Below are 27,668 nucleotides of genomic sequence, written 5' to 3' on the forward strand. Positions count from 1 at the left end.
TAATTTTACGATAAATTTCGTCCATCTCTTAATTTAAATTTTATATAACAATATAGAGACTCCACGTAGACTTTGACCTAAAAACATCATCATGTCTAATGTTAAAAATAAACGTCTCAAAATGACAAGCACCCAGCAAAATATTAGACCCCATAACTTCAGGATTTGACATATAATAGAAACCCAAAGGAAAAATGAAAGGTTAGAACATATTGATATTGCAATGAATTCATAATTTTAATATTGCTAATTATTGGATTTATATTTTTAAATTTAAAAAATAGAGATTAATTAAATATTTTGAATGTAAAAGAAGAGTGACTAAATTCTAAAAGTACGCAGAGTAGAGGGACTTGGTGCATCTTTTAACCAAAATAAAATCCTACTTTTACTGGTTTCACAGCTTTATAAAAACCACTCAAAAAATCATGTCTAGAAAAACCCATAAGCACAAACCAAATCAAGATAAAACACCACCTAGACACCATCTTCCCTAATTGTCACTTTAAAAATAAGGCGAGCTAGAGGTTGAAGAAGATCCAAGATCAAATTTGTTTTTTTGAAACTGGAAAAATGAATTGGGTTTTAAGCAAGTGTTTGAATGAATGAATTAAGGAGGATGATGATGTTGAGGCAAGGCAGCACAAGGTGTGAAGACTGTGGCAACAAAGCCAAGAAAGAATGTGGGTTCATGAGGTGCCGGACTTGTTGTAGGAGCAAAGGGTATCAGTGCCAAACTCATATCAAAAGCACTTGGGTTCCTGCCTATAGAAGGCATCGAACCCGCCCACAGATCTCTCATAACCCTACAAGGCTTAGACAAAATCCTTCTTCAGGTACACACCCATACCTTTGCCTTTTCCATGTATACACATACATAGATCTATTTGTACTGTGTTGAGTGTTGACTGATTGGAACCCTAGCAGCTGTTATATCTTTCTTTAATTTCTTTTTATTGGTTGTCCTTGTTTAGGGTTAGAAGTGGGGAATTTTCCGGCGGAAGTGATATCTCCGGCGACATTCCAGCGTGTTCGAGTGAGCTCCATGGAAGATGAAGATGATGAATATGCTTTTAGGACAAGTGTGAACATTGAAGGACGTGTGTTCAAGGGTCTTCTCTATGATCAAGGCCCTCACCACTCATTAGGCGAAAGCTCCTCTCGAGATCAGACACATTTGCATCAACAGCAGCCGAATCAAATCATTGCAGCTGACCCTCTAACAATGGCTACTACAACTACTACTACTTCGACTACTGTAGAAACTCTTCTTCCCTTCGCGTATGCATCTCCCTTTAATGCTTTCATGTCACCTAGTACGCAGTTTTTCCTCCACCAACCAAAGCCTTAGTAACTGCGTGGGAAGAAGGGGAAAATTGCTTTAGGAAAAATAGAACTTGTTCTTGCAAACTTTACTCACTTTCAGTGAGTTGGAACTCCCATTTCCCTCTGCCTTCTTTGGTTATAGCAGGTGATCGCTTGTATTTGCCCTAATCATATCTAATATTCATCATAGTTTTAAGAAAGAAAAAAAGGTTTAATTATGTCCAGAATCTTTGTAACCATCAGACTGTTGAAATTTAGTCCACTTGTTTTTATTTTTCAGGAATTTAATCCTTATCCTTGTCTGTTTTAAAATTAAACTACAATTCATTAAACTGTGAATGAATTTTCATTAAATATTCAAAATGTACAAAATTTAGTTAACAATAATATCATCAGGTAGATTTTAATTTTTTATGTACAAAAATAAACACCACAATTAGACCAAATAAAATTTTAAGGACTAATTTTGACATATAAGTTAAGGGAAATAATGTATTTTAGTACACTCGAACTCATGTCCTCTTACATTAACAACAATATTTATGCCAATCAAACTAAATACTCAATCAATAATTTTTTATTTTGAAAGAATTTTAATTTTTAAATTACGATGACTTTTTAACTTTTTTGTTGTAATATTGACGCAATTACACTTACTAAAGGAAAATAACTATGCCCTTTTGAATGAAAAAAAATAGAATATATCATTTCTACTTGGAAAAAGAGTATTACAAAAAAGATATTATATAAGAATAAACTTCATCAAATATTAGGTTATTTGTTTAAGATCAAAATTTAGAAGTAAGCAGTATTCGATTCGAATCGAAAAATTAAATAAAAAATTTAAATTTTGAATTAAATAGTTCAAGTTATTTGAGTTAATCGAGTTATTTGGATCAATTCGAATAAAAAAAATCAAAATTTTAAATTACACAATTTGAGTTATCTGAAAATCTGAATAAAAAAAAAAGCAAAACTACGTTGTTTTGATAAATGTTTACATTTACTAAAGTAATACTATTAAGTTATAAGGCAAAATTCCGTTGTTTTGATAATTGTTTGCCCATTAAATTAAAAAGCAAAACCATTATATTGGTTATGTAATTAAATAATTTTATACTTTGTCTACTAGTTAAATAATCGTTCCATGTAAACGCAACATTGAGTATAAATAATAGGATTTGTTAACTCGACTAGAAATTTTTCTACTCAATTCAATTTGATTCAAAAAAAAAAATTAAATTGAGTTCGATTGTTAAAATAGGATTCATTAACTCGACTAGCTAGAAATTTTTTGACTCGATTTAACTCGATTCGATCAAATACTCACCCCTAATTAAAGGTGCCAATCCGTCAAAATAAATGGTTTTATTATTTACAAAAAAATAAATATTTTATTTGAATTTAATTATGAAAAAGTATAAATATTAATATAAAATTATTTTTATTATTTTTCATTAATAAAGCGAGTTGAATCAAGGTTGAAAAATCTAGTTTAGAACTTGACCTATGTGTTTAGGATAGGATGATTATTAAAACTGGTTAAATAACAATAGACCTGTTTATGGATTGAGACACACATCAAAATCTAAAGGTTCATTCAAAATTTGGGAGGTTTGGGATAAAAATAGTAGGTCTGGAAAATGGGTTTTGATAAAAAAAATTAGGCTTGTTTAAAATATGAGTTGAGCTCGAGTCTTGAATAACTTGACCAGTTTTTAAGATAGTAATTTTTTATATTATGTTATTTATAACACATAGAAATTAAAGATTTAAAAATGTTAAGATGACTATATAAAAAAGTTTAATAAATAAAAATATATAAAATTAATAAATATTAAATTAAAAATAATATAAATATATTTTAAAAAAATATGGGCGGGTCTAAAATAAGCTCGAGATAGCCATTTACAAATGTGCTTTGACAAAATTTTAAACTCATATTTCAGACCAAACTTAGACAAACATAAATGTTTTGTTTGTTTACATGTAAAAGACTTTACAGAAAATAATTTTTGTATTTTCCTGTTTCACAGAAAATAGTTTGGTCAAAGGAAAATGAGTTACAAGTCAATGTAAAATACGCCAAAATGACTTATCATTTTGAAAAATGTAAGTCATTTCCGGAAAAGAACTTTTTTATAGGTAATTTTATTTTTATATAAAATTTAACTTAAATCAAGCTTAATACTATTATATTATATTGATAATAAAATTTATTTTTAAATTTTTTTTAAATATTATATTTTTCAATATTATTAAACATATATATTTAATTATTTATATTTAGTCACATAATAAATTATTATTATAAATAATATAATTTATTATTTTAATAAATTATTTAATATTTTAATAATAAAATTTAAAAATAATAATTTTAAATAATATTCTTCACATATTATTGAAAATATTTAATATTAATATTTTAATAATAAATATTTTGTAGTGTAAAGGTTAAAATATATCATAAGCCTATATACTCTTCACAAAATTTACGGACTTTTTAGATTTGAAAATCAAGTTCAATTGTTGACATCGTTAAATTTTTTTGTCAATTTTGTTGATGTCACATTTTTAAACAAAAAATATTCAATTGGTAGTCATGTAACTAAAAAATAATATTGTAATAAACCTAAATCTAACAAAATATTTGTAATATATGCGCAAAAACAATGTAAAATATAAACTTATAGATATAAAACACACTCAATTAAATAATGAAAAGATAAGAAAATCTCTCTATTTCATCGAAAACAACTTTTATAGAATATTTTAAAGAAATCTGTCAAACAACAAAAAAATATTTTATATAGATTCATCTAAACATAATAAAATATTCACTTTTCTAAAAATATAAATCATTTTCCAAAAACTATTTTCAGTAAAACAAACAGATAGAAAATATTTTGATATCATGTATAAACCCAACTCAACCTAACCCATTAACACCTTTAACAAAAAAAAAATACACTGAACTTAAAATAATAACAAAATCTTTGCGCTTTGCACTCTTTTTTATTATGAATAATGTTTATTAACTTTGCTAACATCCAGGTGACAATTCATGTGTGTATCATATTTGGAATTAATTAATTTTTTAAAATAAAAATATTACAAAAATATTTTTTATAATTTTTAATAGAATTCTAAAACACTCTTAATATTTTTTATTTTGTAAAATTTTTTTTTATATTTTAATTTTTTAAAATTAATTAATTACCAATATGGCGTCCATGTTGCAATATACGTATATGCCACATTAGCAAAGTTAGCAAACATTAACTTTTCTATCTATTTTGGAGTGAATTGACAAACAACACAAGTTAAAATGTTAAAAGAGATGAAAAATTAAATAAAGGACTAAAATGATTTTTTTTTTAAATTGGAGAGTTAAATAAATGTTTATGCCAAAATAATTATCTTTCCTTTTCTATGGGTAAAAACTGGGCACATCAATCCGTACGGGATAAGATTTTTATATTTTAAGTCTTCTTAATTATTGTTTTTATTGAATATATTAAGAAATAAAACACAATAAGGAAGTTAGATTATTGAATCTAATTAATAATTATACATATTTATATACTTATGAATTATATTTGTATTAATATACAATATATATTTTACGTTCAATGCTCTCAGTAATTATAATCATTGAGATTTGAAATTTTATCTAATTAAAAAAAATAATTGATAATATTATTAATTAATTTTAATTAAATCAGAATATGTACTATCAATTGAATATTAATTTTTAAATCAATACTTTAAATATCAAAATCTTACATATTTAAATATCATGTATTAATTTAAATTTTAAATTAAACAAAGGGACTAAATTTTAAAAGTTCAAAGAGTACGAGGATTGATTAGCTATTGAGCGCACTACTAACCATTTCATTCAGTGTGTGAATAACGGGCCATCAAGTCCAGCTTCCGTACCCTAAGACTCGAAAATTTGAATGTTTACAATAGAGCCCAAATATAAGCTCATTAGCCCACATCAATTATGGCGCGAAAATCATCGATGATTTCCCGCCTAATGAGATCCCCTTTTCCCCATCAATGAGGCAGTACCGTTTGCATTTCTCACTTCAGTATCAGAGAAAAATCTTTCCGTTAATCTTTGCCTCTGTTCTTTCTCGTAGCCATGGCTTCCGAATCTTCTCCCGCTAATTTCAATAATGGTAATTCTCGTTCTCTCTTCGCAATTTACAGGGTTCTTTTGTTTTTAAGTTATTTTTGAATCTAAGTTTCTTTTTTTTTGCTTTTCAGGTCCTTCCTCTCCTGATGATTCCTTCTCCAGCCCCATAGCTAACACCTCTTCCCCAGCTCATCGTCGCCGGCGTGGCCGCCGTCAAGCCTCCACTCCTTCATCCGCTGCCGCAACTCCACCTCCAAACCCTTCTCGTTTCGCCAACTCGGCATCTACCCCAACCCCAGCTCGTTCCACCAGGCGTGGTCGTCGCCCAGGCCCAGCCACGTCCCCATCTCCCGCTGTCGCTGCCACTCCATCCTCCACCGACGATTTCTCGATGCCCTCTTCCGAGGGGGGCGAGGATATGGAGGAGGCGACCCCTACCTTTGTTTGGGGTACCAATATTAGCGTCCAAGACGTGAAAAATGCAATCCAGATGTTCATCAAGCATTTCAGGGATCCCCAAGAATTAAGCAATGATATCTACGGGGAAGGAAAGTATACGAGGTTGATACATAGAGTTCTTGAAGTAGAAGGAGAGTGGATTGACGTTGATGCTCATGATGTTTTTAATTATGACTCTGATCTGTATAACAAAATGATGAGGTATCCCCTTGAGGTTTTAGCCATTTTCGACATCGTTTTGATGGACATTGTTAGTGTGATTAATCCTTTGTTTGATAAACACGTTCAAGTCCGGATTCATAATCTGAAGAGCTCTACTTCCATGAGAAATCTCAACCCATCTGGTCAGTTTTCTTTTTTTTTTCCCTTAGGTTATTCTTTTTTGTTTTTCCGTGTGTGTTGGATTGATTTGGGGTTTATATGTTTGAATGGTTTAGATATTGAGAAGATGGTGTCACTAAAGGGGATGGTAATTCGATGTAGTTCGATAATTCCTGAGATTAGGGAAGCAGTGTTTAGGTGTATTGTTTGTGGGTACCATTCTGAGCCTGTTGTTGTGGATAGAGGTAAGTGTCTTTTGTTATGTTCTTTTTTCAAGTTTGATTTTTGGAGTAATGTTGGTAATGGATTTGTTTGCTGTCCTTGATGCTATAAGGTCGAATTAGTGAGCCTACTTCCTGCTTGAAGCAAGAGTGTCTTGCCAAGAACTCAATGGCATTGGTTCATAATAGATGCAGGTAACTGCATGTTAAAATTTCAGTAGGTTTTACTGTAAGTGAACTTGCTTAGTTGTAGTAATGTTAGGACCTGATTAAATGTTTAATTTATTGTTTTATAGGTGTATTTAGTACAATTGAGTTCATTTTAACTTGATGCTTACTTTGGCATCTAACTTTTATGCTTACTTGAGTTATTATGAGACCAAAGTTAATTGGTTCTATTTCCCAAACATCAGGTTTGCTGATAAGCAGATTGTGAGGCTCCAGGAGACACCAGATGAGATTCCAGAAGGAGGGACACCACACACAGTGAGCTTGTTGATGCATGATAAGCTGGTGGATGCTGGAAAACCTGGGGACAGGGTTGAGGTTAGACACTTGTCAGATCATGTTCTGTGATCGCAAGTAGCCTGGCAGTTTCATTTGTTTGCTTAATGTTCTTGTATATTTCTCTAGGTCACTGGCATTTACAGGGCTATGAGTGTCAGAGTTGGGCCTACACAAAGAACTGTGAAATCACTGTTCAAGGCACGTGTTCTCTAATGCTTTTATTAGATTTATAGAACTCTAAGCATTTCAATAAAGTTTTGTTTTGATTTTCCTTTTCTTGCAGACATACATAGATTGCCTTCACATCAAGAAAACTGATAAGTCAAGAATGACGGCTGAGGACCCTATGGAAGTTGATAAGGGGTCACAAAGGGTTGATGATGATGTCCAGTTTGATGAAGACAAGGTCTGATTGATAGCTTATCCTTCTCTCACAAAATTCAGTTATATTGGCTACTTGTCTCATGACCTTTTTTGAACTGCAGGTGGAAGAGTTAAAAGAGTTATCCAAACAACCAGATATATATGAAAGATTAACAAGGTCATTGGCACCAAACATTTGGGAGCTGGATGATGTTAAGAAAGGTCTTCTTTGCCAGGTATTGTTTGTCGTATTAGACATTCATATTTGCTCAGATACTAATAGCTAGTTATTTGCCTTCATTGTAGCTTTTTGGCGGGAATGCTCTGAAATTGCTATCTGGTGCTAGCTTCCGTGGTGACGTTAATATCCTTCTGGTTGGTGATCCTGGAACCAGCAAGTCCCAGCTACTCCAATACATACACAAGCTTGCTCCACGTGGCATTTATACCAGTGGAAGGGGGAGCTCTGCTGTTGGATTGACTGCTTATGTTGCTAAGGACCCTGAAACAGGGGAAACTGTATGATATGCTTTTCTTGTTTACCTTGGTATTAATTGGAATATTGGAAATTGATGATTGATTTTCATTTAATTTTGAATAATCTCCAGGTTTTGGAGAGTGGAGCCCTTGTTCTGAGTGACAGAGGCATCTGTTGTATTGATGAATTTGATAAAATGTCTGATAATGCAAGGAGCATGCTGCATGAGGTCGGTTATGCTTTGCCTTTCTTATTCCCTGTTATGACATGATATGTGCATTGCTCCAATGCTGAAGATAAGAAAATTGTAGATGCTAAGAGTGCTTAAAATCCCAAGTCTTGCAGTTCTAAATATTAGGCTATCTGCAATTTTGCATTATTAAGTTGTTATGTGCTTTCTTCTCTTGGGAGTAGTATTTCACCAGAATGAGTTGTCAAATATTTAAACTCAGGACTTAAACGCTTTCCATGTTTTAGCCATTTGTTTTCTTCTTATACTTGCTATTAAAGTTGACAACAGTTGATTCACTGCGCTTCAATTTTCCAGGTAATGGAACAACAGACTGTTTCAATAGCAAAAGCTGGTATAATTGCATCTCTTAATGCAAGGACTTCAGTCTTGGCTTGCGCAAATCCTAGTGGTTCACGCTATAATCCGCGTTTGTCTGTGATTGACAACATACACCTGCCTCCCACCTTGCTGTCCAGGTAAAGATAATGCCTGCCAGCTACCAAGTGCTGTGCAACTTTATGGTTTAGCAGGTTTAGAGGTCTTTTATACCATATTTAATTTTTATCTGGGCTAAAGGTTTTTAATGCTATTGTATAAGTATTGCCTTGCCTGTGTTTCTTAATTTAGATGCTTAAAACGGTATATCTAGTTTCAAATGTTGTTGAAAGTGCTATATTAATAGTCTGTGGTGCTTATTGGCACTGTCTAGAAATTGATATGATATTGCTTGAAAAGTACAGGACCATTATTATGCATTTTACAATTCCATCTATTTGGTATTTGTTTCCCAGATTTGATTTAATCTACTTGATTCTCGACAAGGCTGACGAGCAGACAGATAGGCGTTTAGCTAAGCATATTGTTTCTTTACATTTTGAGGACACAGAGGTTTGGCGAACTCTTACGCTCTACCATGTTTAGGATTTCTTTTTCCTGTGGTTTTTCAATGTAATTCCTTGCCTCTATTTGCAGATTGCTGAGCATGATGTCATAGATCTTGCTACATTAACAGCATACGTGAGCTATGCTCGCAAGAATATTCACCCAAAATTATCTGATGAAGCTGCTGAAGAGCTAACCCGAGGATATGTCGAAATGAGGAAAAGAGGAAATTTCCCAGGCAGCAGTAAAAAGGTAAAATGCATTTACTTTTTGTCTCCCCCATTCTTTTCTTTGTTAGTATTTTTTCTGTGTAATCATTGATTGCTAGATAGATACAGCCCTGAATTGATTTATTATGGATTAAGTACATGATCTAAGGCATACCAGCTTGCTAACTTTTTTCAACCCTTCTTCTGTGTTTTGATATGTCAACAGGTCATCACAGCAACACCAAGGCAAATTGAGAGTCTGATACGCCTTAGTGAAGCCTTGGCTCGTATTCGATTCTCGGAAACAGTTAGTCAGCTTAGATTTATCTTAACATCTAAATTGATTTCACTATGAACAGAATAATGACAACCCATTCTGATGTTTGTAGGTTGAAATGCGAGATGTAACTGAGGCATTCCGGCTTCTGGAAGTTGCTATGCAGCAATCAGCAACTGATCACTCCACAGGTAATGTTTCAGCCATTGTTCTTTATTGTGAATTCGTTTTTCCCCATAAGAACAATCTAATGAATCCTTCCATTTTTTTTCCGTTTGTTCCTTTCTCTTTAAAGGAACTATTGATATGGATCTTATCACCACTGGAGTTTCTGCAAGTGAAAGGATGAGGAGGGAGAGTGTGTTATCAGCAACACGCAACATAATAATGGATAAGCTGCAACTTGGGGGACCATCAATACTATTGCTAGAGGTAAGCTGGTTCAGTATATTTAAAGTTGGAAGATTTCATTTAGTCCCCAAAATTATCTTATTGGTCACATTGCTTGATTAATCCTGCAGTTACTGGATGAAATGAAGAAGCAAAACTCTGGCACTGAAATTCACCTTCATGATGTGAGAATCCAAGCCTCTTTCTTGCACACTCCATTAAAAATGAATATGATCAAACTGATGAAAAACCCTTTTTTGTCATTTGTCTTTATTTGGCCAATTCAGCTAAGAACTGCAGTTGCAACTCTAGCCAGTGAGGGATTTGTTGTACTTCATGGTGACAGCGTGAAGAGAATGTGAAAATGTGAAAGCTACAAAAAAGACCGAAACTATCAAAGTCGAACGAAATAGCCAGCCAATGTGCTAACCACTGGAAATGCTGCCTTGTGACTTCCGAGATACCCTCTGCAAAAGACATTTACTCTTAAGGTATCCCTTAGCCTGTGGTGGACTTAAAGAAGAGAATTGAGTGTTAGGTATGTCATTTAATTAGTTGATTGTGACATGTATCATATCCTTACCAGCTGCTAGTGTAATACCAGAGCTTATTCTTTTCCATGTCTCTCTTCTTTTAAGATGTCTAACTTAATGTTTTTAAACGATAACAATTAAGTGGTACTAAGTGCAAAGGGTGTTTAATTTCCTTTTCATTGGGTACATCTAGAGAGGCTTTTATGAGTGGATTAGATTGAATGAGAAAAAAGTTTGTTCTCGAGGGTACGCGATATGGTGAAAACCTAATCCAGAATTTTAGGTTCAACATAGGCAGATGGTATATGGCTCAACTGTACTAGCTTTACAATACTTTAGATAGCTAGAAATTTACCAAATGCTTTAAGTGCCATTTTAAATTATATTGATATGATAAATAAACGAGGGAAGTGGTTAAATTTTAAATTGTGATCTCTTAAAATAAAAAAATCCATTTTGGGTTTTTCGATTAGGATGATTTAAGTTAAAATTTGAAATATTTAAATAATTATTCTTAATGCGATTAATAAGGAGTTTAGAGATCAAATTAATATTTGAATTTAAATTAGTTTTATCATATTGGATGTGGATAAAAATTGAATTTATTGAGGTTTATAAAAATAATCATTTTACGCAATACAAGACTATCTTCATCCCAAAAGCTTTGTTATTGAATTTTGCTGGTCTAATTGCATCCAACTTGGCTTGAATTGACAAATTTTTGAAAATGGAATAATTGTGATTATTTCTGCAAATATTATCAGATTTTTTTATGAAAAAAATTTTGAAGAATGAGAAGTTCTTTCTATGAATTGAAAATCATAATTGTAAATATTTAAATTTTAGATAATTTCTTTATAAAAAAACTCATTAAATAGCATTATAATCAACCTTTTCTATTTTTTTTAAACCGATTATATTCATTAAATTGATTAAGGGCTTAGTTAAAATGAAAAGTGGGTTGATTATTGAAATTCAAAATTAAATCGGATTTAAGCTGTTTAATATATGTTTTTAATTATTCTAAATATATTGTGTATAAGTTAAATATATATTATTTTTATAATATATGTTATTTTAATTTATGTAAAACAAGAAAAAAAATCAATTAATCAACTTAAAATTAAATTGATTCAAATAAACCAATTAAAAACAATATTGATTATTATTATTGAAAGTTGATCAATTAAATCAATTATGTATAAAAGCCAAACAAACAACTGATTTTTGAACCCCTACCATCAAATATATTTAGGTCTAAATATTAAAAAAACTCACTTAAAGTAATTAAAAAATCAATTAAGTTATTTGATTGAAAATTGTAATCAATTAAGTCCTTGAGATATAATTTTTCATTAGAACCATTAATGAGCCATTGAATGATAATGTAGTAGTAATAGACATAGAGGAAATGATGATATGGTAGCTGACATAGTATTTCATGTGAAAAATTGTCTGACATAGAGAGCTTTATTTACTTTTTAATTATTTATTAATGGCTTAATTGATTTTTAATTACTTTTTGATTAAGTTTAAAAACTATTGAAATATTATAACAAGTTTAGAAATTTATTAAAAATGCAGAAAATTATAATTTATTAAAAAGGCTAAAGGGTGGTTAAAGTTCATAAACTTTTTTAAGAAAATCAATCAAGCCCCTATAATTATTTTTGGTACTTAATTCAGTTTTTGAACATAAAAAATTCAATTAATAAAGTCCTTTGACTACTCAAGAGCAAAGACAACTATTATGGGGTTATTTTCGTCACATGGCACATCAGGATTGTGTCCTGCGGTGAAATTAGACCCGTTCATGGGTTTGGTCATCTAACTCGAAGATTTATCTAAAACGTAAAAAATTTGAGTAAAAATATAAGTCCGAAAAATGCGCTTGAAAAAAAATAAAACGAGCCTAATTTTCTTACCCAAACTCATTTTTCGAGTTTAGTATTTTGCCCAAACCCTTTCAAACTTTGAGCAGACCTTCGAGTCTAGATGGATAACCCGACCATAAACAGGTGTATTCGTGACTCAGAAAACCAACTCAACTATTTTCAATTAATTTACTCGATTAATTACAGTTTTCAATTTTAAAATTAATTAAAATTTAATTATTTTTACAGGGTTATTTTAGCCTGGCCATATACTTATTACCATTCTAATTTTCAACAATAATTTTTACAGGGATTTTTTTAGCATGATCATATATTTATTTCCATTTCAAGTTTCAACCAATAACCATCACCTGGTGGTAAAATGTTAGGATTAACTTTTTACAGAAAAAAAAAACCAGAAGAAAAGGAATCTTAAGACAACTAGAACGGTAAAAAAGGAAAAGGCTTACGTGGAAGATTGTGGTAGTAAGGAAGTAGAGGACGAAATCTCTACAATCTACAAACACCATCTCCCGGTTTCCTTAATTTTTTTTCCCCGTGACCGTATTTTTCTTTGGCTTTTACTACGCGCTGAATTATTTGAACTCCACAAACCAAATCCAAAAGCAAAAATTACTCTCTCTCTCGAGAGATCCATCTCGCTCTGCTTTTTCTCGTGTGATCGGAAAAAAAATCAACAGTCATCTAACGGAGTTGGAACTCGATGGGAGACCGTGGAGGAGGATGCTGCCCTCCGATGGATCTGTTCCGTTCGGAGGCGATGCAATTGGTCCAGCTCATTATCCCCATGGAGTCCGCTCACCTCACCGTGTCTTACCTCGGCGACCTCGGTCTCATTCAATTCAAAGATGTCTGTACACTTGTCTTTTTACTTGTCCGACACTTCTTCATGCTTTGTCTTTTGATGGATGCTCAGTTGCTATCGAAATCTGTACTCTCTCTTTGTTCTACTTCGGAATTGAACCGGATTATCGGTGCTTGAGTCTTTTGTTTTAGTTCATGGCAGCCCTAGACTTGAACTATGTGCCGGAAATTCTTTGTGGTTGAGATCGGTTTATCGGATTTTTTTAATGATTGCGACTGCTAGGGTTTTTGTTTTATGCATCAATTTCTTTCTTTTTCTACTTTCTTTTAAATAAATTTTCATGAGAAGATAGTTTTATTTTGACTTTTCTTTCAAGATTTGATGGATCAATCGGTGGAGATTTAGGACTGATTTTTTTTTTTAAATTGTGATATTTTGCAGCTCAATTCGGATAAGAGTCCATTTCAGCGAACTTATGCTGCTCAGGTATTTTCTTTGCTGCTTTTCAGTAGTATGTTTGATATATTCGCAATTAACACATTGTGATGCTGCTCGTTCTTTCTTTTGCTTCTACTTTAAAGAGCTACACTGTCGGGAATTTTATGCTAGTAGAAGTTTCACTGGCTCAAAAATGTTGGCAATAAATAATATTAGATCTCTTGAACCAAATCTACTGCATCACCTAACCAAAATGTCAGTTTGATGTGTTGCATGCACTATATAGCATATGCTGGTGTTTAAGGAAGTCCTAGAAGAGTTCAACTGATGTTTTAGGATCTCAAATGATGGATGTTTGTTTGAGACAGCGAATCTTATCCCACTGCCTTTCTATTGTATTCGAAGTACTACAGTTATTTGAAAAAACAATGTTTATCATGCTATATTTTGTTCCCATAATTCCTCCACCTCCCCATCGCATTTTTGGTCATTGTTTGTTAACATCTTTTTCTCATGAAGATTAAAAGATGCGGAGAGATGGCACGCAAGTTACGTTTTTTCAAGGAGCAAATGCTAAAAGCGGGCTTCTCCCCTTCAGCAAAATCTTTGGGAGAAACTAATATTGGTTTTGATGACTTAGAGGTACAGCATCTATTATCTAGAAATGTTTTGTTTTGTTTTATTTTATTTTTTGGTACGACATCTATTACGTAGAATGTTTAATTTTCTTTTTCATTTTTTAAATTGAAATCAATTTTTTTTGTTATGTTTTAGGTGAAACTTGGAGAACTTGAGGCGGAACTGGTTGAAATGAATGCAAATGGTGACAAATTGCAACGTGGTTATAATGAGCTGCTTGAGTATAAGCTTGTTTTGCAAAAGGTATGCTTTGTTTGCTGCCCTAATCAGATGGCTTTGGTGATGGATCACTTCCTTGTTACTACTATTGTTTTTACATCTTGAGAAACAGTAACACACATGTGGTCATTGAAGTTGCTAATTTTTGCAGTAAGGTTATATATGTATGGATGAGTAAAACAATTCATAGTTGAGACACTGAGCTACTAATTGGATAGTCTATAAACAATGTTTTTTCATATTCTCTTTAGATAAAAAGTTAATTTGATTCTGTAGTTTTTATGTTATATTATGTTCTTGTTATATCTTACTGGTGTTGAATGTTAACTTACTCTTATTTGTACATCAAGTATTTTTCTCAAAATAATTTTCACTATCTCTACAATCAAGTGGATATCTCTTTTTAAAGTTTCATTTGCTTTCAGCTTGTAACGCTTTATAATTATTGCATAAAATGCTAACTTGTTTTTCTATTTAGGCTGGTGAGTTTTTTACTTCTGCTCAACGCAGTGCTACAGCTCAGCAGAGAGAAATGGAATCACAGCAAATGGGTGATCAAACCCTAGAAACTCCTTTATTGCATGAGCAAGTATAGCACCATCTTTCTTTCAGTATCCTCTACTGTCTACTTATCTATCTATAATGTCATACCTTCACTTATAAAAATCTCCCTGTTATTTGTAGGAAACCACAACAGATTTATCAAAGCAAGTGAAATTGGGGTTTATTACCGGTCTTGTTCCTAGGGAAAAATCTATGGCATTTGAGAGGATTTTATTTCGTGCAACCAGGGGTAATGTGTTCCTCAAGCAGGTTCCTGCAGAGGAACCCATCACCGATCCTGTTTCTGGAGAGAAGGTGAAAATTATTTTTATGGCACAAATGATATATTTGAAGTATTTGCATCACAACATGCTGATGGATATCACACACTGCACATGAAAGAATGTTTCTTATATTTTTATGTTACTCAAATGTGCAAAGTCTTTATCATGTTGTGCAGACAATTAATTATTTATTTCAATACCTTAGGCTTTTTGTTGTGAAAGAGTATCGAACAAAGTTCTTGTGCAGGCAACGTGCCATTTATTTGAAGAGCTTAGATTTTATGTTCTGAAACAGTATCAAACAAAGAATTTATTGCTTTTATTCATGACCATAACCACAGACTATCTCAATGCTGAAATCTCAATGCTGAAAGAACTGAACTTAGTATAGGGTGATAGTGTATATGTATATTGTAATTTTTCATATAGACCCAGCTAAAATTTTAATAAATTTCTGATTGATCCAATTGTTGGTTTTTTAGTTTGGATTGTTTACTGGTTTCTCTTCTTGATGTATATTAAAACTTATTTAATTATTCTTGTAATTTTACTCTTGTATGTTAATGTGTCATTTGTCTTCATCTTTTAGAAGAAAAAGATAAATAATATTAAACCTAGTAAGAATGAAGTGAAACCCAGCTGGACTCATAAAATTCATGGATGATCACAATGCAGATATAAATTAACATCTCATGCCATTGATTTGCTTCTAAATAAAGTAATGTGATACTATTTCCTTTATATTTTTCTAAACTAAGAACTTTTGCATTTGACATAGAAGTCTTTTCTTCAATAAACATGTATAAAAATATTGTGTAACAAAACAGAAGTTGAAATATGACTCCATTTGTATTTTTTTTATCTACACCACTAGATGTGTTTCCATGTTCATTAATATGAGCATGTATGCAAATAGCAAAGAATCAGCTGGAAATGTTAAAGCTGAGTTAATTTTCTAGTTTATGAGAACAATACAACTCTTGGTGTATGATTTATTGTGTAATCCACTCAGGTCATGCTTATGTGTGTTGTTTAGGCGAGCTTAGGATTCTGAATTATGGACTTGTGAAGAGTATATCATTGTCTAATCTTGTACCAAGTTTTCTGTTGTATTTGATTTGAATGTTAATGTGCAGATGGAGAAAAATGTATTTGTGGTTTTCTACTCTGGAGAAAGGGCAAAAAACAAAATTCTCAAGATATGTGAAGCTTTTGGTGCTAATCGTTATCCTTTTGCTGAGGACCTAGGCAAACAAGCTCTCATGATTACCGAGGTATGGATTATTATTATTTATTTAAACTGTCACTCTTTTGTATTTTCTTAATGGTTTGGCAGACTGCTGCTTGCTTGTATAATTTTTTTGTTCCTGTAGGACATCCCAGGCTGTCCAGTTCTGTATTAAGTAGAATTTCTGAATATGCCTGTATCCTAAATCTTTCTTCCACAGACCACTCTTTCAATATTACTTCTTGACGAGGAACATCCACTCCTCCCCTCTTGTTCCAATTATTTTGATGCATCATGGGAACTCGAATCTTTTTTGCATTTCAGGTTTCTGGAAGAATTTCAGAGCTAAAAACCACCATAGATGCTGGATTGCTTCAACGGGACAATCTATTGCGGACTATTGGAGATCAGTTTGAGCAATGGAACCTTAAGGTCTGTTTGAACTTTAAATAATGTTACTTGATGGTCATCTTTTATCAGCTTTTTATAGATTATGTAACATATGCTTATATTTTCCTCTTGCACATGAGATGCATTGAGGACTGATGTTCTAAATTGTCGAGATTAAGTTCAGTGAGTAAACCATATTTTCTTTAATTCCTGAAGGTGAAAACAGAGAAATCAATCTATCACTCTCTGAACATGCTTAGCCTTGACGTAACAAAGAAATGTCTTGTGGCTGAGGGATGGAGTCCTGTTTTTGCCACAAAACAGGTATTAGTTTTCTGCTACTTGTGCTTTACATTTCCATAGATGTTTCTTTTATATATGTAGTAGATTAATTATGTATAAGTTTGCAATTTTATGGTGCAGATTCAGGAGGCACTGCAGAGGGCTGCATTTGATTCCAACTCTCAAGTTGGGGCCATTTTCCAGGTTTTACATACAAGAGAATCACCACCTACCTACTTCCGCACAAATAAATTTACTTCTGCTTTTCAGGAAATTGTTGATGCCTATGGGTAAGTTCACAGTAAGACTGAACTTATATTGTGTTTCAGAGCAAAAAGAAAACCAGATATCCATCATAAATGATGCCCATATGTGCTGAGTCTATGTGTCTGTTTATCCTAATAGACTTATACATACACTTTTTAGGCATTTTCTTTATATTGATTTGGCCTTTTATTATTTGCTTATATATAGGATGCATGTCCAAGCTAAATATGAGCATTGATGTCCTTTAAGCTAGGGAATTAGGAGCTTACATTTTATCTGTTGCTTTCCACTGTAATTCAATGCAATGATATTTGGAAGAGATAAGATTTAGAGTACAGCTTGTTCTTATTAAGGAGATACTAGTAATGACTTGATTAATAAATTATTGGTTGCCTATCTGCATACGTCAGAAAATAGATATTATGGCATAAGTGCTCTTCCTATTTCATTCCTGAAGAAGAGAGTGAACAGTATTCTTTTCTGTGTTATTTGACCTATACTTGTACTATTGTACATGTTATATTCTTGTTATGTATCCAGTTTTTATTTCCTATTGGTAAATTCACCTTATAATAGGGCTCCTGCACTGGTTTCCTTTTTGGGAGCATGTGTTTTGTCTGTATGTTCTGCATTAATATCCTTGCTGATTTAATTGCAGGGTGGCAAAGTATCAAGAAGCAAATCCCGGTGTATACACTATTGTTACATTTCCTTTTCTTTTTGCTGTCATGTTTGGTGATTGGGGGCATGGAATATGCTTATTACTTGCAACATTATATTTTATTGTCCGGGAAAAGAAACTTTCTAGTCAGGTAATCTCTTGTGGTACATTAAAGAAAGGAAAAAAAATTGAGGGCACTTACGCCTTCATTCTGTTTTTTCTTGAAGTTATAGAAAGAAGAAATATATTTTTAATTGTACCTCCGTAAGATAATGACTTGGAAAGCCCTTTGTCCCATTGAATTTGGACAAAATAGTTTCAAGTTTAATCTTCCGCTTTGAGATTTGTTTTACGTTTTGTTGGTGTAAGAGTTCTGTATGTTTCTCAGTCTCATCAATGATTAAATGCTGAATCTACAAGATTTCTATACGATTTAGTTGGGCTACAAATGTCATTAACCATCTCTTAATTTCATCTTAAATTTGCTAATATGGTAAATAAACACAACATGACATTATACTGCATGAACTTTTTTGCTTTATTTTGTTAACAACAGAGATTGGTAAGGGTCACATTGATGTGTACCGTGAACATCATCATATCATAGAATTTGTGGTAACATGACCTTGCCTTGTCTGAGCTTTTGGTTTGAAGGGTTACTTCCAAGATAGAAGGACCTGTTAGTTTTCCCTGTTTGTGATTGTTATCTTTATTGGTCTATTGTCTCTGTGGGTGGAACCTAAGTGAATTATAATTCTTGGAATCTGCAGAAGCTTGGAGATATCACAGAAATGACTTTTGGTGGTCGTTATGTGATTATGATGATGTCACTCTTCTCTATTTATACTGGTTTGGTCTATAATGAATTCTTCTCTGTGCCCTTTGAATTATTTGGTCGCTCAGCTTATGCTTGCCGCGATCTCTCTTGCCGGTATTTCACTTACACTTCTGATGATACCAAATGTTTTAGAGACCTCCTATTATGGTATAAGTCCTTTGTAACAGCTTTTTGACTGCTTTTTATCCAGAGATGCGACTACTGTTGGTTTGATTAAGGTTCGCGACACTTACCCCTTTGGAGTGGATCCTGCATGGCATGGTAGCCGTAGTGAGCTGCCATTCCTGAACTCTCTGAAGATGAAAATGTCAATCCTTCTTGGGGTGGCTCAGATGAACCTTGGAATTATTTTGAGTTACTTCAATGCAATATTCTTTCGTAATAGTCTGAACGTCTGGTAAGACTGATATGCCAATCAAGATCTTAGCTTTTCCATTTTCTAGGGATTTTGACGTGACTGCTAACTGAAAGCTTGTCTTTGCTCATTTGCTACTCAGGTTCCAATTTATTCCCCAGATGATATTTCTGAACAGTCTGTTTGGCTATCTATCATTCCTTATCATTGTGAAATGGTGCACTGGTTCACAAGCTGATTTGTACCACATATTGATATACATGTTCCTGAGTCCTACTGATGAGCTGGGTGAAAATCAGCTTTTTCCTGGCCAAAAGATAACTCAGGTTATTTCTCGTACTTTTTTAAAATAATAATAATATCATTCATTGGAGGGATTTTCATCTAACTTGATATTCTTGTGCATTTCTTTCCAGCAAGTGCTGTTATTGCTTGCCCTGGTTTCTGTGCCATGGATGCTATTACCAAAGCCTTTTCTTCTAAAGAGACAACACGAAAATGTATTTATGCTCAACTTTCTCGATTTCTTGTTGAACATACTTTAAGTTTTATTTTCATCCTTGTCCCATCACTTATTATATGCACTTTTTTCTCAGAGGCACCAAGGCCAATCCTACGCACCACTCGAAAGCACAGATGAAACTCTCCTTTCAGTGGCAAATAATGATTCCCATGGTCATGACCATGAGGAATTTGAGTTTAGTGAAGTCTTTGTGCATCAACTGATCCATACCATAGAGTTTGTGCTTGGTGCAGTTTCAAATACAGCTTCATACCTTCGTTTATGGGCCCTCAGGTATGTCATTAGTAACTTAATTGATGCTGAGGCTTCACTTGGTTTTGCTTGAAGTAACACTGTCTCTAAATTTTACTTTCTGCTTTGAGTTTCAAAAAGATCTTACCTTTTGATGAGTCTCGTTTTGTCAATTCTGATTCAAATCTGAAAATCTGACTTGATCAATTGGAACCAAACCCGACATAATCTGAGTTTACCATAGAAGTCAACAATCCAAATCCGTCAGACACGAATCCAAGTTAATCCAAACCTGAAATGATGTGAACCTAAAGTTACCATAGCTTAGAATGATCCAGATTTGTAATGACGCAACCCAAAAAAATCGAGCCTCAAACATGAAATACCTGAACCCAGAACAACCTGAATTTGAAATGGCCCAAATCCTAAATGCTCTGAACTCGAAATTGACCCAAACCTGAATGACCTGGAGTCAAAATTGACCCAAACTGAAGTGACCCAGATCAAAACTTAACCCATTCCGCTCGATTGACAGGTTTAGTGTGTTCTAAAAATGTTTTTTTATTTTTATTTTATTTTATCAATGTTGTCTGATTTAAGTAAAGCCTAACTGCAAACTGCACCATGTTTGTTCATTCTTTTTGCAGTCTTGCTCACTCAGAGTTGTCAGTTGTGTTCTACGAGAAGGTTCTTCTTCTTGCTTGGGGGTATGTCTTGCACATTTTCCATGCTTACGAATTCAACCCAGATACATATATAGGCACTTTGTATCTTATGATATCATATTGCTCTTATGATTCCATCCATTTCTTCTTTTACATTCTAAGTGTTCTCCGAGTCTATAGATCTAAAGGCATATGCATGATGATATTGCCATTTTTGCTTGCCTGCAGGTATAACAATATAATCATCCTCATTGTCGGCATAATCGTCTTTATTTTCGCAACTGTCGGCGTGTTGCTAATTATGGAGACCCTCAGTGCTTTCCTACATGCTTTGCGACTTCACTGGGTTGAATTCCAGAACAAATTCTACGAGGGAGATGGTTACAAGTTCTATCCATTTTCATTCGCATTACTCGATGATGAGGATGATTGATGCGATGCACCGAATCGAATACAAAAGAATGTATGTTGAATGGACTTGAGCGTGGATAGGTAAGAAGTTATGTTGATTTTTTCATTTAAACATGACGAAAATTGGGAATATAGATGTACCCTATATAGTTGGAGTTGAGGAGGCTTTTATTAAAGTCGCCTAAGGACACACTGCTTCTTTACCCCTCCAGTTGATAAATAGTTTGTTATTGGAAGCAATAAATGGCCTACTGCTTGGGCTGGTATTTATATGTGGTATTCAGCTTTGTATGAAATGATCCTTGATTTAATTTATTTTTCTATTTAAATTTTATGAAATTTTAGTTGCTTTGGTTGTATCAACTAGACATCATGTCTTTTTGAGAAATTATATTTTATGGAAAATATAGTATATGAATTTTTTTAAAAAAATATAGATAAATTTGAAAAGATATGTAGTATCATCATATAACAAAAGCAAGAGATAAATTTTAAAATTATATATAAATTTTGGTTTTAATGTGTAATTTTATACTCAAATCAAATTATCATAAATTAACAACATAATTATTAATATGATATTATTTCATGTTTATATTGTACACAAATAATTATATTTATTTTATATAAAAATAAATTATTGTATTTATTTATTCAAATGTGTATGATTGAATTAAAATTAAAATTTCATGTATATATGTGAATCATAGTCAAAATTTTTTATGTATAATTGCACTAAAATTTATGTATTAATTTGTATATTGAATCAAAATTTATATATAATTTTGAGATTTATCTCTATTACAAGAGTTAACATGAAATGTTATGTCTGCCAATAAAATTTTGGTAAATTTGACATAAAAGAAGTTTTGGGGTCATGGATACATAAGTTCAAGACTCATATGCATAATTATATACGTGTTCATGATCAGTTTTAGTCTATATTGTTCCGGTTCCTACCTGTGAATTGAAGTTCAATTAGTAAGTTCTAGTCTATATTGTTCTAACTTTTAATCTATTTGAATTCCAATTATTTGATTTTACATTTTATTCCATTTGTTAGTCCATCTATATGTTATTTGCACTTTAATTGTACTTGTAACCTTTAAAATTAATTTAAGTTACAGTAGTCGAGTTTAAGTAGGAGATTGCAGTAGCCTCGAAGAGATGAGTTTAACAATAGGCAAAGGAACATCTCGAGTTCCATTTCAGGGAGACTAACGAGGGAACAAAAGCTAAGAATTTCATAAAAAAGGTTAATTCATTAAACTTGCACTGATAAACACGTGTAGACCCGATTGGCAAACATAATGAACCATCAAGGTCCCAAATTAATCGTAACGCGAGACATATATACAAAGCAACTGTTCGTAAAAGAAGAGCTCTGCACCCTACTCTGAGTTGGTATTAACGGCAGCAACAGTTGAAACCATGGAATCTACTCCACATATATTACGACCCCTGCAGATCCTATAAAACCCATTCTCTCCCCAGTTTTCACCCCATGAATTCTTGATAATCCAGTACGGTTTATCCTTCATGCGAACTGGAGCATAACCAGCTGAACCATACCCCACCAACAATACTCCATGGTCAAGGCGTTTAGAGCAGATATATGGGCAAGAAACTCCCCCAATGTAGGTCTGCATGAACACCGCATTGATAGCCACTGCAATCAAAACAAAAGAAACACATCAACAATCATTAGAAACTACTCATCATTTTTTTGGGTCAATTTGGGTCTTAAACTCTTCAGATCATTTCTGGTTCAAATCATTCAGGTTTGCGGGTTGAGTTCTACTCAAATCAAGGCTACTTATTCTTGTTATTTCAAGTTCGGGTAGGATGAATATGAGTTGTTGACTTTTTACAATTAAATTGGATTGAATCGGGTTTTCGGGTTGAGACCAGAATTGATGGGTCCACTCTGATGAATGTTTATATGCATTTACCTGCAAGAGGACCATTCTTGAAAAGATTAGCAGCGATTTGATCTTCATCTAAAGAAACAACACTGAAGTTGGCCACCTTGGCAGCAACCTTGGTGTTGTCAAATTTGCAGGTCCCTCGATCAGTGCCGGTGTAAGGGTAGTCTTCCTCACGCATAAGTCCACCAGCTTTGAGGGTATACTCAAAAGCACTATTCATTAACCCCCCATTGCATCCAGAATCACATGAACCTGCTTCTTCTGGATCACACTGCAAACCAAACATCCAAGTAAACAATTGAATTTATAATTGCAGCACAATCATTGCTTATACATTGTCATCTATGCAACACGTCCAACATGTATATGACGTGGACAGGGCTCTAAAATGGTAAAATATGTGTCTATTAGTTCCCCTTTCTGTTTTTGCATGATTACTATTTTACTAATCTGAATTTATTAACATAATTATATATTAATCAGGCATGTATGTAAAATTTTCAAATCATTCTAATATTTCTCACATTAATCCAAAAAATTTTTATTTCCTCACAGCCATTATTTACCTAAACTCAAAGCGTGTGTGTATATATTAAAAACATGGAAGAAAAAAAGGTAAAAGAAATGGAACCTCGTGATCACAATCCACGAGCTGTTGCTCGCTGAGGCTCACAAGTTTCCCAGTTGCCAAAAAGTTAGCTCCTTCCAAGGCTCCTGTTGTACTAAAAGACCAGCATGATCCGCATGAACCCTAATCACAAAACATATAATAAATTCATATATCATTCATAAAACTAAAACTTATAAAATTCTTTTTAAAAAAAAAAACAGAAGTAGAAACCTGATTTTTGACGGGTGTAACAGCTCCTTTTTCTCTCCAGTCAAAATCTTGAGGCAAATTATCGGTAGGCAAAATCGGAGCCTCAGTTGCATCTTTAGGCAATCTCAGTCTCCTTAATCCCAAATATGCCTTTCTGAACTCGCCTGGAGTCAAATCGGAGAACTGAGTCACCCCGTGAGTCGCAGAAGGGTCAAGCTTCTGATGACGCGCCGCTCGTCTCAGGTTAACCTGAAAAATCTTGAACCTATAATCGTGCTCCTCTTGTGATCCGTACGATTTCTTGAACCGCTTCTTGAACAGCGAGAAGTGATGCTCCGCCGTCAGCAGCTGCGGCTCGGCTCCTTCGTGACCGTCCGTTACTTGTTCGATCAACGGATCAACTTCAAATCCCTCCGCCGAGAAAGTCTCCGTACAAATCACGCCAACGATGAAAAAGGAAAAAATAACAAAAATAAAAAAAACATTGCGGTATTCCATTTTTTTTTTGGAAAAAAAAGAGAGTGAAAGTTGCAGAGGAAACGGGAAACGAAGGCGCGTTATTTAAAGGCACCATTCATGGCCGGTGGGGTACTTTAAATTTTAAAAACTAACAGTCATGAGGATATTTTGGGGATTTTGAAAGTTTTAATTATCAATTTTAATCCTTCAACTATGTTAAAATTTAATATTTAATACCTATACTTTAAATAATTTAGTATAATTTGAGATTTAATGCTGTTATAACGTGCAAATTGATACTAAAATTAGCTGCCAATGTTAAAAGGCTGCGCAGAAAATTCGATAAAACTAAAAATTGTTGTGTTTGATTTCGATTTGGTTCAATTTTTATTATGTCACGTCGGGTTCTATTGGAATTAATTGACTACATAAATTTGAGTTTTACGATACACAATTAGAAATATTTAGGTCTCTAGTTTTAACATGGACGTATGTTATGTATAGGTTTTTGACTAGATTACTTTTTTTTAAGGGTAAAAGAGGCGAAAAATTAAATAGAGTTAAAATAAACTTTTTTTTTAAGTTGGAGGACCCAAAAAGTCATTATGCGTGATTCTATAATTAATTTTTTGAACTCTATTTGTAATAGTAACCCTTTAAAAAATATATTTTTTGTTATGTTTGATTTTTTTGTTCTCATAATGTAAGATTATTATTAAAAAAATTTAAAAACCAATTTAAATTGATAAAATTCAATTCAGATGACTGGATTAGAACATATCTTCTTATTTTATTACTATATTTATAAGTGATGGGACTCGAGTCACGTAAACTCTAATATCAATAATAAATTTACATAATAGTTTAATGCTAGAGTTCGTTCATCGTCATTTTAGTGACATCAACAAAGGATATTATTAACTTGGACATATTAATATCATTATAAAAGATTGGTTAAATTAAGTCAAATTAAAGTAAAAAGGATGAAATCCTAAATTGGGGTATAGCAGAAGGACTGAAACCAGAATTAAAGCATGATAAAAACATTGCTTAAGAGTGAGGGAAGTCAAAGCCACAGGTAGAAGACACGTGGAAGAGTGGAGTGTTAGAGGTTGAATGGCAGTTGCTTTTGGGGTTTCGGGCTGTTCTTTTAACAAGAGATTAGATTCTATGAAAATAGCGAACAAGTTGGGTTTGTTGGATTTGGATTACCTTTGACAATTGTTTTCGGTTTCATTTTCTTTGTTTGCTGGTCGAGGATGCGCTGTAATAACTTTTTATGTGAAATTATTTTATCCATTATTCATGATTTTTTAATTATTTAATAATATTTTTAATATTTTTTTATATTATTAACATATAATTTTGATAAAATTTTGTTTTAAATATTAAATTTCGAATCTCGAACATTGAATCTTAATATTAAATTTTAGACCTTGAACCTTAAATTTTAAATTTCATATTTTAACTTGAATCGAGTTTAGAGCTCAAGTTCAATTTTGAAGTTTAAATTCAGGGTTTAAAATTAAAAGTTTAAGATTTGAAGTTAAGAGTTAAGATTCTAAATTCTGAATTTAAAGTTATCAAAATTATATATTTATAACATAAAAGAATTATTAAAATATTATTAAATAATTAAAAATGATTAAAAATAATTTAATTAGAAAGGTAAATAAAATAATTTCTGCCCTTTAGTTCAAAAGGTGTAATGTAACAGTTTCGTTTGCCTCAGCAATTTCGTAGTTGTTGGATTTGCTTTTAGGCTTACACCCAAAATTGACATTTGGGTAGACCCATTTTTTGGAATTTAATTTAATTTATGAGATTTAATTGTGAATTTCGCATTTTTTTTACAGAAATTGAAAAATTAAATTCTTTATTTAATTTGTTAGAGTTTGATTTTTATATTTTATAAAAATTAAAAAAGTAATCTAATTGAATAATATTGTTAAATCTTGCCTTTAAATCAAAATCGATAGTTCAATAATTTATACGGTATAAATTAATAAAAATGAACTGTTCAAGGTTACGTATCAATAATTTGATTAAATTCTCTATTTCAATCAAGTATGAACATCAAATACTAACAAAGTAAAATAAAAAGACTAATTTCTTAATTCTCATAAAATAGAAGGATGAAATTTATAATTAAACTTAGCTTAAAATTAAATGTATATTTCAAAAATTATTTAAAAATTAATATTTTATTTTATTTTATTTATTTAATAAAGAATCCTATTCCTTTCGATGATGTAAGACGAATTCATTGTTTTCAATACCAACAACCTAGACAAGATATAAAATACAAGTCTAAATTAATGTTCTTTTTCTTGGTTTTTCAAAGAAGAAACTCTTATATTAGACTTGGCACAACTACTTTTTATACGGTCAGTTGTACCTCTCTTTGTAATGAAATGAGTTGGATAATAAGCTGCCGCAAAACATTAGTATTGACCGGAAAATAAATAAAGAACTTAGAAATCGATATTTGTACACACGAATAAGGAAGATGAAACTTGATTGGTGTTGCTGTTTTTAGAGAAATCACAATGAGATCAATTCTTAAGAAAGTTTAGAGAAATTATAGTCTGTCTCACTTAAAACCTAAACTCCGAGATAGAAATTTTCTATAAAATGATTTAAGGAGAAAAAACCAATAGAATTTAAGGGATATTTCCACACCCAACAAGAAAAAAATATTAACATGAACCAAATGGAGAGCGTGCATATATGGTAAGCTTATAGCCCAATTACTTAATAAGAACAAGAAGTAAATCCATATAAAAATCCTCTTAATAAACTTGTACTTAACCGATGTGAGATATACTCATTAACAACAATCCTCTGCATTACCTATAACATGCACTATATCATCATTATCTTTTTGTAAGTATCGAAAAATGATTTATAACGTTAGTGTCACAATTTAATTGTTATTTTGCAAAATACTTGAGATTTCGACCCCAAGAAACAAAAACATCCGACTCAAACTCCCTTAAGAAAAAAAATGTGAATATAAAAACATTATGTATTCATCCATTACACTAATTACGAAAATTGATGCATAAAGTCTTGTACATCTGAGTATATTAATGAAGGATTTAGAGCCTAAAAGGTAGATTAGCAAATGTAGCAAAAGAATTATTCATCCTTTTTATTTATTTGATATTATTATAATATTTTAGATCTTAATTTTTATTTTATAAATAATTAGTCAGATATAGTCATAAATTAAAACCCATTTAAATTGTTTGTTACCTTTAGCTTTACAACAGCTGTTACATGTGTCAAGCCTTATAGGAATACAAAGAAAGTATTATGTGAAATGGAGATATTATATCATTTTATATATCTTTTTAATTATTTAATGATATTTAAGTAATTTTTTTCATATCGTTGATACATAATTTTAGTAATTTTTTAAACCTGAATCTTAAAACTC

At 32.2% G+C, this 27,668-nt stretch overlaps 4 protein-coding genes across 4 annotated transcripts; 3 read left to right on the plus strand and 1 right to left on the minus strand.

The window, feature by feature from the left end:
- Window positions 1-547: 547 nt before the first annotated feature.
- LOC107911161 (protein SHI RELATED SEQUENCE 3) lies at window positions 548-1,484 on the plus strand. The gene is made up of 2 exons (XM_016839045.2): window positions 548-836; window positions 975-1,484. Exons 1-2 carry the CDS (start codon window positions 602-604, stop codon window positions 1,349-1,351), a joined length of 612 nt encoding a protein of 203 aa, XP_016694534.1. The 5' UTR covers window positions 548-601; the 3' UTR covers window positions 1,352-1,484.
- A 3,864-nt stretch (window positions 1,485-5,348) lies between these two features.
- Window positions 5,349-10,517, plus strand: LOC107913539 (DNA replication licensing factor MCM4). The gene is made up of 18 exons (XM_016842161.2): window positions 5,349-5,516; window positions 5,605-6,276; window positions 6,370-6,498; window positions 6,588-6,669; window positions 6,888-7,020; window positions 7,108-7,179; window positions 7,265-7,387; window positions 7,467-7,580; window positions 7,651-7,863; window positions 7,953-8,051; window positions 8,370-8,530; window positions 8,846-8,942; window positions 9,027-9,188; window positions 9,372-9,452; window positions 9,535-9,613; window positions 9,718-9,854; window positions 9,944-9,997; window positions 10,100-10,517. The coding sequence occupies exons 1-18, from the start codon at window positions 5,480-5,482 to the stop codon at window positions 10,172-10,174; spliced, it is 2,520 nt and encodes an 839-aa protein (XP_016697650.1). The 5' UTR covers window positions 5,349-5,479; the 3' UTR covers window positions 10,175-10,517.
- Window positions 10,518-12,704: 2,187 nt separating this feature from the next.
- LOC107913540 (V-type proton ATPase subunit a3) lies at window positions 12,705-21,298 on the plus strand. Its single transcript, XM_016842162.2, has 18 exons — window positions 12,705-13,090; window positions 13,487-13,531; window positions 14,003-14,125; window positions 14,258-14,365; window positions 14,820-14,930; window positions 15,026-15,199; window positions 16,305-16,442; window positions 16,721-16,828; window positions 17,003-17,110; window positions 17,210-17,358; window positions 17,994-18,147; window positions 18,767-18,927; window positions 19,025-19,231; window positions 19,332-19,515; window positions 19,606-19,689; window positions 19,786-19,985; window positions 20,591-20,650; window positions 20,837-21,298. Exons 1-18 carry the CDS (start codon window positions 12,944-12,946, stop codon window positions 21,039-21,041), a joined length of 2,466 nt encoding a protein of 821 aa, XP_016697651.2. The 5' UTR covers window positions 12,705-12,943; the 3' UTR covers window positions 21,042-21,298.
- A 963-nt stretch (window positions 21,299-22,261) lies between these two features.
- LOC107913542 (cysteine protease RD19A) lies at window positions 22,262-24,338 on the minus strand. Its single transcript, XM_016842164.2, has 4 exons — window positions 23,789-24,338; window positions 23,579-23,698; window positions 22,972-23,218; window positions 22,262-22,688 (listed from the first exon to the last, which is right to left on the minus strand). The coding sequence occupies exons 1-4, from the start codon at window positions 24,263-24,265 to the stop codon at window positions 22,411-22,413; spliced, it is 1,122 nt and encodes a 373-aa protein (XP_016697653.1). The 5' UTR covers window positions 24,266-24,338; the 3' UTR covers window positions 22,262-22,410.
- Between the last annotated feature and the right edge of the window lie 3,330 nt (window positions 24,339-27,668).

This window comes from Gossypium hirsutum, chromosome A13 (assembly GCF_007990345.1).
Source record: "Gossypium hirsutum isolate 1008001.06 chromosome A13, Gossypium_hirsutum_v2.1, whole genome shotgun sequence".
Lineage (NCBI taxonomy): Eukaryota > Viridiplantae > Streptophyta > Magnoliopsida > Malvales > Malvaceae > Gossypium > Gossypium hirsutum.